The sequence below is a fragment of the Anopheles aquasalis genome, chromosome 3, assembly GCF_943734665.1.
Source record: "Anopheles aquasalis chromosome 3, idAnoAquaMG_Q_19, whole genome shotgun sequence".
NCBI lineage: Eukaryota > Metazoa > Arthropoda > Insecta > Diptera > Culicidae > Anopheles > Anopheles aquasalis.
Window position 1 is genome coordinate 33,591,478 of NC_064878.1, and position 14,686 is coordinate 33,606,163.

At 46.1% G+C, this 14,686-nt stretch overlaps 2 protein-coding genes across 6 annotated transcripts in view; one reads left to right on the plus strand and one right to left on the minus strand.

Moving 5' to 3' along the window:
* Positions 1 to 974: 974 nt before the first annotated feature.
* LOC126575808 (host cell factor) lies at positions 975 to 10,708 on the plus strand. 4 transcript variants are annotated; one of them, XM_050236697.1, is made up of 10 exons: positions 975 to 1,173; positions 2,269 to 2,519; positions 3,229 to 3,933; positions 4,032 to 4,183; positions 4,627 to 4,978; positions 5,056 to 7,631; positions 7,689 to 7,891; positions 7,956 to 8,619; positions 8,698 to 9,310; positions 9,372 to 10,708. In XM_050236697.1, exons 2-10 carry the CDS (start codon positions 2,306 to 2,308, stop codon positions 9,524 to 9,526), a joined length of 5,634 nt encoding a protein of 1,877 aa, XP_050092654.1. In that variant the 5' UTR covers positions 975 to 1,173; positions 2,269 to 2,305; the 3' UTR covers positions 9,527 to 10,708. The 4 variants fall into 4 exon arrangements, with proteins under 4 accessions (XP_050092654.1, XP_050092657.1, XP_050092656.1 ...); XM_050236700.1 differs by having other exon boundaries at positions 4,032 to 4,177; XM_050236699.1 differs by lacking the exon at positions 975 to 1,173 and adding an exon at positions 1,906 to 2,208.
* A 2,340-nt stretch (positions 10,709 to 13,048) lies between these two features.
* LOC126575858 (xaa-Pro dipeptidase) overlaps positions 13,049 to 14,686 on the minus strand; it is a 42,851-nt gene continuing 41,213 nt past the window's right edge. For both annotated transcript variants that reach the window (XM_050236843.1, XM_050236844.1), the window contains 3 exons: positions 13,498 to 14,212; positions 13,277 to 13,428; positions 13,049 to 13,206 (listed from right to left, as the gene is read on the minus strand). In XM_050236843.1, coding sequence (XP_050092800.1) covers positions 13,173 to 13,206; positions 13,277 to 13,428; positions 13,498 to 14,212 — 901 coding nt within the window. In that variant the 3' untranslated portion in view covers positions 13,049 to 13,172. The remainder of the gene's footprint in view (positions 13,207 to 13,276; positions 13,429 to 13,497; positions 14,213 to 14,686) is intronic.

The window sequence follows — 14,686 nt, forward strand, 5'->3', positions numbered from 1 at the left end:
GTTAAAAAGTTTCAAATATTATCTATACATCGTTGCATGTTGCATGTTAATGGACCGTTTACACGCTACGATTTTGATCGTACAATCTGGTTGGACGATCTAGATCGAAATCGCACGGGAGCGTTTACACGCTACGATTTTGATCGGCCGATCTCATGCGATAACAATAATCTTTACTTTTTACTCGCCAAAAACATTCGTAAAGGGTAATAAATTTCGGTAAAAATAGCGCGAACAACAACAAAGGTCTCCCGTCTAGAATAAAACAACAAAAAAAATCAAATTTCATAAAAAATCAAAATCAAAAGTCCAACCAGATTGTACGATCAAAATCGTAGCGTGTAAACGATCCATAACAATATACACAGGCAGTAGTGTTATCGATACGAATCATTATTTCGTTCCTTCTTTCAGCAAAACACCACAAAACTGATGACTCAATTAAATTTTGCTATCGTTTTTATCTAAATTTTTATTTTCGCCGAGATAGATTTTTGGTTTATACCTACGACTTCAAACGTCCAGGAAACATAAAAACTAGTGTTTGGTGAATTTTTGTCAGCAAACGTACACGTTTTTTTTAACATGTATAAGGACGGACGGATGAAAATATATAGATAATATTTGAAACTTTTTAACAAAAAGCAACCTCAATCACGTAAACTTAATTGATTTTTAACATCAAAAAGGAAAAACTAGATTTTAATCGTATCATATATACGCAAGCAAAATACACTCGTACGTTCCGCTCCGCAACGTGACTGGTATGTAGGCGCCGTTCTGCAACGTACGCTCGTTTACGTACGCAGCGTTACGTGCTTGATCTGTATGACCCACCCGGTCGAACCGGTTAATGACCCACCGTGCCTTGGAATTTTAGCCATCCTCAATCTTCACTGCGAGTGCACTGTGCCAATTTTCTTCTAGGGCTCCATTTTGTGGCTGTCACTCTGTGGCATCTGGCTGTCACGTTTATTCTCGGAAATCGCCAGAGTGCCCGTGCGGATCACTGTGAAAACTCTGAGGACGCCATTGTTTATTTTCTCCGCTAAAAAAAATCACTTGTCCGGCAGAGTTTTGAAGTTTTTGTAGTGCGCGAGTCAATTGTTTTGCTGCACGAGAAGCTGTCGATCGCAGTGCTACGGCCACCGATATTTGCGCTGGCAGAATCTTGTGAGTTTAGCTTTTTATACTTTACTTTTATACGAAGCCTAGCCAAACGGCTGCGGTGCAAGCGAGATAGTTGCTTGTCGAATTGGCACACGACCGATGTATTCCAGTCTTCTAAACCGAACAGCATACGCATCATACGCAGAGGATTTTTCCCATAGGTTTTTTTTTATTTATGTGCCTGCAGGCCAACAATTTTCATTGTATATTTTACTCTGAAAGAAATATGAACCGTACCGAACGCTGATTGTGGCGAGCGGGACGGACCTCTCGCCCGAAAGAGAGGCAAATAGACGAACCCGTGATATGAACAAAGAGGGAAGACAATCTAAGCATCTTTGAATAAAAGAAAGGGGCAGCAGATGATGTATGTACTCTCCTTCTTCGAACTTGACGAGAGTTGTTCGAATTTTTTTTATATATTCAAATATTCTGTTGCATTAGGGATAGCTTGGCAATGCACTTATGCTAGTGGACAGCGGAACTCTAGATGCGTTAAGCCCAACGCGGGTTGCATGGAAGAGAGGAAAAATGTTCTTGCTCTATTCGACCAAAGGCATAATTTTTCTGGTGTTTAGAAAAGTACAGGCGGCGAATTTTGTTTCACTTTTACACCAAAGCAAGATGTCCTGTTCTTGCACGTTGTATGCGCTATTTTTCTTTCGTCGGTCCTCTTGTCGCTGTTAGCTTTCATTCTCTCTATCGCTTACCTATACCCTACCAATTTAGCACGCAGCTAACGACGGAGTGAAAGGGAGAGAGTCACGGTGGCCGTCGCCGCCCATCTCACTTCTGCTGGATCTGCGGTTTCTTCTAGCGCATTCGAAATCGTAAAGTGGCGTTTACGAATCAAAACAGCGATAGAAAGAGACGGGAAAGAACGCCAAACTACATTCGACATCAACAGTAGGCTTGGGCAGGAGGAGTTAGCCAGATATATCATTTCTGCTTCTGCAGTTGGGGCACGGTGAAAATTTGTTCCGGAAAAGCTGTACACAACGCAAAAACAATTTATAAGCAACAGTCGTGTGGCCTGTGGTTGGTGTGGAAAAATATTTCCGTGAATAACTAACAGCTACACATCGTTCCGCCTTCCAGTTCCTTTGCGAAGGCGGGAAGGGCACAACCCGCAGGCATGACGGCTATCTCAGAAGTATCGAGCTCCGAATTGATCCCGGCATCGGCGACTAAGCATAATGCTATATTACGCTGGAAGCGTGTGACGAACCCTAGTGGCCCACAGCCGCGTCCGCGACATGGACATCGGGCGGTAAACATCAAGGAGCTAATGGTTGTGTTTGGCGGCGGAAATGAAGGAATTGTGGACGAACTTCACGTTTATAATACAGGTAAGTTCTCTAACTTTGGCAACGACCATCGGGTAATCTTCACAAACATAACGATTTGTTCTCAAGTTGCTGTGTTCGTCGCGAATATTTAGAAAAAATGTTGCATTTCCCCCTTTAAGCGTAGCGGGCGTACAGTTGAACCGCGGAGCATAAACGCGGACCGCCATATTGGTAAGATTTGTCCCAAGAGGAGGATTGGTGATTTGCGCACTCGTGAACTCTATAGTTGTTTCATGTTCTCCGTACAAGAGTGAGAGTGCTAGAAAGAGAGCACGAATGACAAAAAGGCGGCCATGACGCGCGCGCACACGACCTGACCAGCGGAATGATAATTACCGCGCCGAGCGAGAGCCTTCAAATGGTTCATAAACCGTTATGGAAACGAATAAACATATTTTTACTTTTAAGTATTTTCTCTAGCTTCACGAACGTTATCGGCAATAGAGAATGGCAGAGGTAGTTGTAAGCTTATGTAAGCGCAATTCACAATGATGACTGGAATCTCAGCCTTTTATGAGCATTCGGAACGTTGAGAAACATTGAAAAATGTTCTCCGTTCTTGGAGTGCAATGCTTTCAATATTGTTCTCGAAAGCGAAAAAATAACATTAAACTGACGAGAAGGCGCTAGACGAAGAGAAAGCACCGTTTTTTTTTCAAATATGACTGACTTCTAAAATTAACCTTCTCTTCACCAATCTCTTCGACAGCAACCAACCAGTGGTATGTTCCGGCGACGAAGGGTGATGTGCCACCGGGATGTGCGGCATATGGCTTTGTCGTCGATGGAACGCGTATACTCGTGTTTGGTGGAATGGTAGAATATGGCAAGTACTCGAACGAACTGTACGAGTTGCAAGCTACAAAATGGGAGTGGAGAAAACTAAGGCCCAAGCCTCCGGAGTCGGGTCCTCCTCCCTGCCGTCGCCTTGGGCACAGCTTCACACTGGTTGGGGATAAAATTTATCTTTTTGGTGGTCTAGCCAATGAAAGTGATGATCCCAAGAATAACATCCCCAAGTATTTAAACGATCTGTACATTCTGGAGATCAAAAATAATTTATTACAATGGGAGATACCTACGACATTCGGCGAGAGCCCACCGCCCCGTGAATCACACACGGCCGTGTCGTGGTACGATAAGAAACAGAAGAAATATTGGCTTGTGATTTACGGTGGCATGTCTGGATGTCGATTAGGCGATCTTTGGCTGCTCGACACCGACAATATGTCCTGGACAAGGCCACGTACACTCGGTCCACTACCTTTGCCACGATCCCTACACAGTTCGACGTTGATCGGAAATCGAATGTACGTATTCGGTGGCTGGGTTCCATTGATGATGGATGAGGTTAAGATTGAGAAGCACGAAAAGGAATGGAAATGCACCAACACTCTCGCATGTCTGAATCTCGGTAAGAACTCATAAATAAATGACTCATTTGAAAATCTCACGCAAAATATGACCGCCACACGTGGACCTACTCCACTCCTTACCTCTTTGATTCTCAAGAAACGTTGACCTGGGAAGAGCTAGATCTGGATACAGAGGAAGACAACATGCCAAGGGCTCGCGCCGGACACTGTGCCGTCGGTATACATACAAGATTGTACATCTGGTCTGGACGTGACGGTTACAGAAAGGCCTGGAACAACCAGGTCAGGGTGAGCCCCGTTTTCTTAATGCGAGTGCGCCATTTGTTTTCCATCATTTTCGTACTTAGTACATTGTTGTTTGTAACGCTACAACTTCACGCATGAGCTCTATTTCGTCGTCGTCCTACAATACCTTTTAAGAATGAGAAGATCAAGCTAGCCCAGTCCTTCGTTCACCACATTTATAAATCGAATTAAAGCATTAGCTTTGGTGCTGGTGATATGGCAAATGGGATAACGAAAACATAAAGCGATTGTGTTTGAAATTTCAATTGGGCACTTTCATTATAAATTCAATCATAATTGTTGCGTTACACACAATGTTGCTTAGGGTATATTTTAATGTTGATAGCAAATGACACCGTACTAATGAGATTATGCCTCATGTTCTGCCTGAGAAATGAAAAGAAAATCGCGTACCACCCTAATTTACATCGTTTTGTTCATTGTAGGTATGTTGCAAGGATTTGTGGTATCTTGAGGTAGAGCGTCCAGCTGTTGCCTCGCGTGTACAGCTAGTACGCGCCTCGACTCATTCACTCGAGCTATGTTGGAGTTCTGTGCCATCTGCCTCACACTACATATTAGAAGTGCAGAAGGTAGCAACACCACTTCCTTCACCAGCACTACCGGTTCAGCCTACTCCAGCATCGCAGACTACCTTAGTTGCACCTATTTCATCGCCGGCTTTATCGGCTACTATCGCATCTCCGGCTTCCAACAATTCTGGAGCATTGTCGCCGGCACAGATTAGCAACAGTTTTAATACACTGCCTGTATCTGGAGAAACACTGCAACAGTCGAGTAATTAAAAAAAAAAATCCAACATGCTCCATACACTACTGACTATGCTAAATGACTTTTTTTTTATTATTTTGCAGCCATTAAGCAACTATCGGGGCGTGTGACAGGATCGGTTGTAGGCAATGTGCAATCACCCATTTTGACAACTCCAACAATACAGCCAACGCTATCTGCAACACCTGGCTTGCAGTCACCATCGGGTGGAGGTCTCGCGATGGTTAGCTCTTCTTCAGTGCATACTGTCACCTCGCCAGTGCAGCGCATCGTTACCAAAGTGCATCCGGCGAAGCAATTGACTACACAAAAGGTGTTGACGTCTGCTAGTACTTCACAGATTTTGCAGCAACAGCCGCTGCAGATAGTCACGCAGGTTTCGTCACAGGCTCAAACCCTGCAGTCAGCTGTGGCCCAAGCCGTTACCGTGGCGGCCGGGGGTCAAACTCAAACGATCCGTGTCGTAGCAACAGGAGGGGGAGGAGGTGGTACAACAGCATCCATTTCCGGTACCCAACAACTTACTTCCAGTAACACTGGTACACCGATTCGGGTACTCTCATCGACTGGTCAACAACTGCGAATCGGCCCAGCCGGGAGTGCAACACTGCAGCCCGGGTCCACAACAACTGCCGTGCTAAGGTCCGCGAGTGGGCAGAGCATTGTTTCGGGAACTCAGTTGCAAACTGTTCAGCAGCGTATCATCAGTGGAACAACAGGAGCCGGTCACACCACTACAACAGCCACTATCGGTGGAAAGCAGATTATTCTGCAGAAACCCATGACTATCGTTAGTGCAGCGACAGCCGGTACAACGGCCGCTTCAATAAGCAATGCTACGGGCACTAGCGGAGGCCAAATCCTAACGCTTGTCAAGACAAGCCAAGGTATGACTATGCAAACAATGCCCAAGATGAGCGTAATGCAGCAAAAGACACTGACTTCGACAGTGTCGCCGTCAACTGGTGCTATCCATCAGTCTCATCAGCAGCAAATTATAACATCGAGTCTGGCTGGTGGCGGCACTGGTTCTGTGCCAAAGGCTACCGTCATTGGTGGTAACGTCGTTAAGCTTATGTCGGCCACCGGAGGATCGGCAACGCTCGGTGGAAAGCAGATTCTCATGAAAAACTCCAACATCGTGCAGGTTGGCAAAGTTGGAACCAACGCAACTGGTAAACCAACCCTTGTACTTACAAACAAAGCTGGCCAACCTATACGTGGCCAGCAGCAGGTGATCGTCGTGACTACCCCGCAGGGTATAAGAACAGTCAGTGGAGCGGTTACTGCGTCGTCAGCTGGCAGCAACTTCGTAACGCTCTCGTCCTCGCAGGTTATAAACACAATAAGTTCGACGCGTGCAACACCAGCGGGTATCGTAGCGACAGGATCTGGAACTACGATACTGCAGGCAGCGACGGGTGTTGGCGGAGGCAGCACTTCAACCGCCACACTTCAAGGTTCTAGCGGTGGAACTACAGCCACTCTAGGCGGACAAGCGATCAAACTACGGACTGTTCAAGGCGGTAAACCGATCACATTCACAATGCCAGTCGGAGGGTTGCAGGCCACTGGTCAGAAGATAACTGGGACACAAATTATGATGCCGCAAAAGTTAAATGTAGGTGGCAAGGCGGTAACGGTTCAACTTTCGTCTGGAGGACAAAAGACGGTAACTCTGGTACCTTCTGGAGCTGGCGGAACCCATGTTGGTACCACCACCGTAGGTGGGCACGGTGGAACAGTGGTTAACCAGCCAAAAATTCTTATGCTACCTTCGAAGGGCGCTACACGTATTGTTACTCCTCAGCAATATCAACAAATTCAATTACAACAACAGCAGTTACAGGCTGCTCAACAGCAGCAGCAACAATTACAGGAACAACAGCAGCAGGTTTCTACGGACGCTGCATTTGCTGCATTGGCTGCAGAAGCAGGTCTTATCGATGGAGCCGAGGCAGAAGGGATGGAACAGATGGATGGATGCTTCGATTTAGAGACTATGGCCACCGGGAGGGATAATGTTTCACATCATCATACAGAGAATGATCACATCAGCAAAAAGGTGCTAATGATGGCAGATTCTGACAAAATTGACGAGCAAAATGATCAGGTCGAGGACAGCTGCAATTCGCTGATGATGCCAATCTTTGAACAGCTCGATGGTTGCGATGATAGCGATATTGTGGGTACGCCACAGTACGTAAAACTCGGATTAAGAGGAGGAACCGTTACCGTGGGAACAGTTTCGGTCACCAACAACATATCCTCTGCTGATGGTGAAGGTATTGTAGCGGATGGTACCGACGAGCCTGTCTCAGATTTGCAAGAAATGGAAAGAAATGACGACGATGGAACTATGCGGGAACAATTGGCACAAGCTGATGGGGAAGAAGCAGCAGGCAATGAGTTGCACGAGGGAGATAATATAGAGACATTGGAACAAGGAGTGTCATCGGGAGCTCTTGTTACCGAATCCGAAGGGCGGCACGATGGTGATATGGTAGCAACTGCAGAACGAGTAGAAAGCATGGATATGATCGATACCGCCGAGAGTGGTGAGTTGGAGGAGATCGAGGACAAAAACGACGAGAAGGATGTAAATACTCTTGAAGGAATATTAAAAACTAGCGGCTCTAGGCAGCAAGAATCACAAGAGGTATTACATTTTCGAATACATTGCCTATGTTCTCTACTATTTATGATGTTTTTTTAGATGTCGCTCGGCGAAGATGAACAAATACTGGTACAAGTCAGGAATGAACGAGAAGATGCTACTGTAAATCAACAGACATCCACACGTCTCGCCCCAACGGCTTCGGAGGCGGAGGCTGCCAGCATTCTCACTACAATCAAAGGCGGCGAAATTATATCCCTTCATAATACCGATCTCTTGTCCGGTTCTACTGACAACATTATGTATGCTTTTAAGGTTTTTGTTTCAATGGATTGGAATTTAAAGTACCCTTTTGTTCCCTTCCAGCCAAGTGAGTTCCGGATCGTCTGGCGCACTTTTGCAGGGTTCAAAAGGAAACGAGAATGGGCAAACAATCATATTTAAAGCGGATGCTGCTGTTGAAGATGGGACAACGGTCACCCTTAGCGACGGTTCCACATACGTTACGCGTTTGTCTTCGTCATCGGGTGATTTGTCCGTACCGACGAGCACCACCATTCTGCAGTCTCTTACTAACGAACCAAGCAACAATCTGAAGATAGATGACACATCCACAGGCCATTTGGATGCGCTAGCTGAGGCCGCTGCATCGGCTACCTCCGCCCTTTCTTCGGAGCTAATAAACTGTAGTGGTGCAAGTACCAACGTTTCGACTGTTGCTGGTGGTGTGCTAATGGGTGATTTGCTCACGTCAACGCAATCATCAACACAACAGCATCACATCTCATCGATTAAGTTTGCAGATGGCAGCACTAAACAATATACGATGAGTGGACCGCTTTTGGGCATACCGTCCGTGGGAATCAACAATGGAACGAGTATGAGCAATAACACTTCATCTGCTGTCAAAAGCCAAGGGTCGGTGCAAATCGCCGTTACCAACCCCGGAAATAATGCTCTTGCAAGTGCTAAAATTGCTAACCCTACATCCGGTCGTACACCTGAGAGAGCGAAGGAAGAAAAGGAAGAAGTATGTGATGATGTTCAAGCGCTATGCAGAATCGACGAGATGAATGTGCCGAACTCATTGTTCTTTTCGCTTTCGCAGAAATTCAGCAAACCGAAAGACGATTCGGAGGCCTGGCATACTGTTGCCATATTAAAGACATTGAACCTCAACGTTTCCAATTACGTCGATTTGAATGAATGGGACTGTGCGATAGATGGCAAAACCCTGACTGCAGACAACTTACCAGACTTGACGAATATGAAGCGGATACCATTGGAATCGGGTTGTGCTTACAAATTTCGTGTAGCGGCCATCAACAGCTGTGGACGAGGTGAATGGAGTGACGTATCACCCTTCAAAACCTGCCTTCCTGGATTTCCAGGTGCGCCGTCTGCCATAAAAATTTCAAAATCACCTGAAGGGGCTCACCTTTCCTGGGAACCACCGCCTTCGACGACTGGTGACATTCTTGAGTACTCCGTTTACCTGGCCGTCAAATCGCAGACCGCAGCCAAAGACAAAGCGGCCTCATCCCCAGCGCAGTTGGCGTTTGTTCGTGTTTACTGTGGCTCTAACAACCAGTGTACGGTCGCGAATCAAGCTCTTCAGACGGCACACGTCGACTTCACTTCGAAGCCGGCCATAATTTTCCGTATTGCTGCACGAAATGATAAGGGCTATGGACCAGCCACGCAGGTCAGATGGCTTCAAGGTAAGTAACTTCCAATGAGTAAACGACTTTGTACGATAACATGAGGTTTCTTAATCCGTAGATCCACAATCAACTAAAATACCAGCACCAGCAGGCAGTACCACTGGTGTAGGACTGCCCGCTGGAGCTGGTGGCAAACGTGTTGTCGACAAGTCCGTGACAGGAGCAGCGAACAAGCGTGCAAAGCTCGGCGCTTCCTCATCAACAGCTCTATAGTCGAGGGAATAACGGTATCCACCCTTATGCTTGCGAACAATGAAAATTATTCTTCGGAAGTAGCGTGAAAACATTTAAAAAAAATATCACTATAAAATTCATTAGTAATTTCGTTGTGTAGGTATAGAGTTTAAAACATAAAATAATATGTTCATACGTATAGCGCAAGAAAATTGCAATCTTGTATGTATCTCTAAAGATTGCTGGTGTCGCGTGTAAAAGAGTACTGAGTTACGAATGATTATTTGGATACTGAAACATTTATCTTTCGTTGGTGACGCTCCTGCAAAATATCCGGAAAAAGGAAATACCTTTTAAACCATTTATTATTTGCCTTTTTCTTATGATAATCCGTTTTTGGCCTTTTCTTTTATTTGCTGGGTAAAGATATTAATCAATTCGAAGAAAACTGTATAAAACTTATCGATTTTTTACGCTATTGCTCTGACTAAGATAGCATTAACAGTGTAACGTAGGATCGACATTCATTAGCTATACTGACTGTTTCGTTCAATCTGCACTTGTAATAACTGACATTGCAAGGAACACTCAACATTACTGTCATAATGGTTTTAATCCGAAGTTGTCTATTGCTTGATCAATTAGTATTCAGCATACTGCTTAATGAACTTTGCTATCAACTGAATAGTTAAAGCGAAACAGTTCCGTTAATGATTTATTTATAGGAAAGAATCGAGAAACAAGATTCAAATGTATATTAAGGGTAAGAAAATTGGCAAAGCATGTGCAAAACAAAGTAGCAAGACGATAATATTGATCCGTATGTTAATGATGCATACCGAAGTTGGCGCGATGATTTCAACTGGGCGATTAATTTTGTTCTATTTCATAGAGTAGCACGGGTAGTAATGTATAAACTATTGATGAATCGAATTGACCTAGGATTGGATTGCACTTCCATTTCATACGTGTGTACACAAATATAGCGCGTTATTGAAGTAGGGGCTTAAGAAATTAGCAAAATCTGTGAACGACGTGTGGAGTTACATATATTTCCAAGTAGATTTAAGCTTTTCTTATACAAAGCCCACCTTCACTACTTCTTTACGCATTCTTCTCTACTTGGCCCCATTCGCCCGAATCTGGGCATGAAATGATAATACAGCAGAACATATGTATGGATAAAACATTGAAATATATTAGTAAGATTATTTGTTTATACTACTGCGTTCTTTTTTGCACTCGCAATTTAGTATTTAGTTCCATCCCTGCAGTTTTTGCTTCAATTAAAAAGCACTGGGTAAGCAAGGTAAACGGGGCTGGAATCGCAAGGGGTGGAGGAATCTTCTTTGGCAGACCAAGACCGCTCGTCTTGGTGTTTATTCAGACTACGTCAAATGGGCAATGGTAGTAAATGTAAATGATAATCCAACAAGCTTTCCATAGGCTAGTTTGCCTGATTTTCATTGGTCGATTACTGTCCTAGCCGTAGGCGTCCTAGAGTTGTCTACGATGACTAAACCCAACAAAAATTCTGGAAGTGGTCGGCACCAAGCGTCCACTGGTTATTCAACGCCTTGTCTACTGCCTGGGACAGTAAGAGCACCAACAAACGGGGGCAATCGTTGTTGGAATCCGTCGCGAGGCTGAATCTGGTGGTGGTCAACCATGGCAACACCAGAACCTTCAGCAAAAACGGCAGGGAATCCATCATCGATGTCACCTTCAGTAGCTCGGACCTGGCCGGTGCTATGAACTGGGAGGTAAGTGACGAATTTACCTTCAGCGACCATTTTGCGTTTACTTACAGGATGCAGAAAAGAGGGACCCAAAGAGCTGCAGCCGACAGGGTGGAAAACCAATTGGTTCCATAAGGACCTGTTCGAGGATGCCCTGCGTAGAGAAGACAATGGAGAGTGCCTCAGCGTGGATGAGCTGACGGCCGCCATGAACAATGCGTGCGACGCTACCATGCCAAAGCGCAATGGTGTATCGACGGAACCCTGGTGGTCTCCACAGTTGGACACGCTTCGATGGACTTGTCGCCAGAGGCGACGACAATTCGCGCGTAGTAGGGGAGAAGCAAGAAAGGTAAAGGAGGCGGAATACAGAATGAATACAGAATGGCTAAAAAAATACTAGAGAGCCAAATCACCACCAGCAAGAAGGAATGCTTCCACCAGCTTGTCAGGGATGCGGAATCGAACCCCTGGGGCGGTGCGTACAGGCTTGCCATGGGGAGGCTTAGGGGGAACACACCCTGTGTGGCCTGCAACACTATACGGTGCGCACGAGGGCGAGGTGGTTGAGGCGGTAACGGATGAGGAGCTGCCGCTCGCAGCACAACGCCTGTCTCGGAATAAAGCTCCGGGGCCAGACGGCATCCCGAACGTCGCGTTGAGGGCCGCTCCAGAAAAAGCGCTCCAAAAGTGCTTTGACGATTGTGTTTTCCCAGACCGGTAGAAACGGCAGAAGCTCCTGCTGCTGCCAAAACCCGGTAAAAACCAAAAGCACCCTTCATCCTTTAGACCGATCTGCCTGCTCGACTCCATGAGGAAACTCTTGGAGCGCTTGATCCTGAACAGGCTTTGCCGACGATATGGTCCTTACAGTCTGTGGCCATAGCCTGAAAAAAGTGAAAGTAAAGGCGGAGCTCGCGCTCGAGGAAGTGGAAGCGTGGTTGCGGAGGGCTAGCCTGAAAGTTGCTCACCACAACAATGGGGTCGTCCTAGTTGATGGATCGAGCCCCGCTCAAGAGGTGTCGGTCGAGATCGGCAAACTAGTGATTCGGTCGCAAGAAGCCATCAAATACATCGGAGTGATGATTGACAGAAGGCTTAGTTTCTCGGACCACGTCGACGTTGCTACCAGCAAAGCTGAGAAGGCGCTAAGCGCCTTGACGGTCATGATGCGTAGGTCTGACGGCCTCAGTACCAGCAGGCGTCGATTTCTTGCAGGGGTGATAACCTCTGTATTGCGCTACGCGAGCCCTGCTTGGGTCACGGCAGTGTCGAAACCAAAGGGGACGACCCTGCAAAAACTCAATTCGGTTTATCGGCTTACAGCGATTAGGGTAGTGGGAGCCTTGCGCTCCGTGACCTTGTCGGCCGTGTTTGTGGTTGCAGGGATGATCCCTATATGGATCCTCATTCCGTGGAGGTGAAGCGCAAGGAGATGGAGCGGTGTCAGCGGGAATGGGAGAACTGCGTGAACGGACGATGGACGTTCCGTCTGATCCCTAAACTCGCACTTGTGTTAGCCAAATCATGGCGAAGCTACGCATGGAATGGTGGGAGTTCCGACGTACGCAAGTTACACAGGGCAGGGAGGTTGGGAGCAAGGCGATGTCGGGTGGTTGTAGGCATCCCTTAGAAGTAGATCGTTAAAGATCATTTGTTTTCTAGTGAGAGTGCTTTGGCACTGCTGTCCGATTGCGAGTCATCTGGAAACAGGCATACCGCAAACATACAGGCATTGGAGTAACATGCAGAAACGTTGACAATGTTTTTTTTGCTTCACACAAAGACCGATCACGAATAACATAACTTAAATGGACACACATTTGAACTCATATAGTGTATTATTTTTATTTTATGGTAGAGCACCAGTTTTAAGATTAGTTTTCCCAACACCTAAACCATTGCTAACGGGTTGCTTCCATAGACCTGCCTATAACACGAACAACTCAGTTGGCCATCCAGGCTTCGATTTCCTCTACGCTGAAAAAGTGAAATAAAAATGTCATACAATGAATTGCGCTTACGACGTGTTTCGCGCTAGTATACTTACGTTCTCGGTACAAGGGTGAAGTTTTCGATGCCGGTCTTTGTAATGAGAACATCGTCCTCGATGCGTACCCCACCGAAGTTGCGAAAACGCATCAGGTTTTCCTTCACCAAGAACTTGCTCAATTTTGGATCAGCTAGCGCCTGGTTTAGAAGCTGGAATATGAAAGCCGATGCGTGAAAACGGTCACTTTATGTATAAATTAAAATAAGGGAGCAGCTTACTGGTTCAATAAAGTAGCAGCCCGGTTCAATGGTGAGGTACATGCCCGCTTTAAGTGTTCGGGCCGTGCGGAGCCGGTTTACTCCAGGGCGTGTGGAGCGTTCCGGACAGCCCGGCAAATACCCGCCAACGTCGTGAACGTCCAGACCGAGGAAATGACCGAGACCGTGCGGTTGGAATACGGCATTTAGCCCTGCCTCCATCATCTCCCCCACATCACCCTGCAGCAGCTGACCGTTACGTAGCTCCTCTAGCATGACGCGATTGGCTAACAGATGCATATCGATCCAAGAAACACCCTCCCGGGCAGCCCCGCAGACTGCATCACGTGCAGCCAGGACAGCATTGTAGATAAGCTTTTGATCCTTGGTAAACTTTCCGTTAGCTGGGAAGCTGCAGGTAATGTCGGCAGTGTATCCACCATAGTTCGCGCCCATGTCAAAGAGACACATAGAACCGTCCAGAATCTCATAATCGTTTGGCGATCCGGCGTGCCCGTAATGCAAGATAGCCGAGTTAGAACCTGCGCCACAGATGCAGGTATAAGAAACGTGGCGGCAACCGCCAACGGCGTACGAATGGCGAAGAAATTCTGCCTCCGCCTGGTACTCGTACATTCCCGGCTTGATCGCCTTCATAACAGCCTTGTGGGCATCAGAAGATACGCGCGCTACATAGCGCAGCACCTCGATCTCTGCCTGAGACTTGATGACTCGGCTGAAACGGGAGATATGTTCAGATAACTAATTAATAACAATAATTATCGTTAGATAGACAATGCAAAAATCGTAAATCAATTTTCTTGATTATTAGCAGAGAGCGAACCTGCACCAAGGATACATGTGAAACAACTTTACAACGCAAAATAAATATGGTACATTGATCATTTTAAGACAATGGAACAATATGCAAAAAAGATGAACGTCAACTATATTTCTACAATTAAGCCCAACGAGGCAATCGAGCTACCTGACACTTACAAAGGCATTGTTCGCTGCTTCCTTATTTAGTTGTCTTACACAAGTCTATCAATGGAATAAATTCATGCTAAACGCGTTGCTGAAAATGGCGGTCTTTAGGGGAACTAAGTTAACGGTGCAATTCCTCCCAAGGCTGGGAGCGCCTCTTGAGCGTTCTTTATTCGTACTACTAGATACTGGCGCAATTCTTTGGGGTGTATCTTGAGTTTAT

Excerpts from the sequence above, each read along its gene's own strand:
- LOC126575808 (XM_050236697.1), top strand. The coding sequence starts at position 2,306 with ATGACGGCTATCTCAGAAGTATCGAGCTCCGAATTGATCCCGGCATCG. Across the intron at positions 3,934-4,031 it reads TCTCGCATGTCTGAATCTCG|AAACGTTGACCTGGGAAGAG; the intron begins GTAAGAACTCAT and ends TTGATTCTCAAG. Across the intron at positions 4,979-5,055 it reads AGAAACACTGCAACAGTCGA|CCATTAAGCAACTATCGGGG; the intron begins GTAATTAAAAAA and ends ATTATTTTGCAG.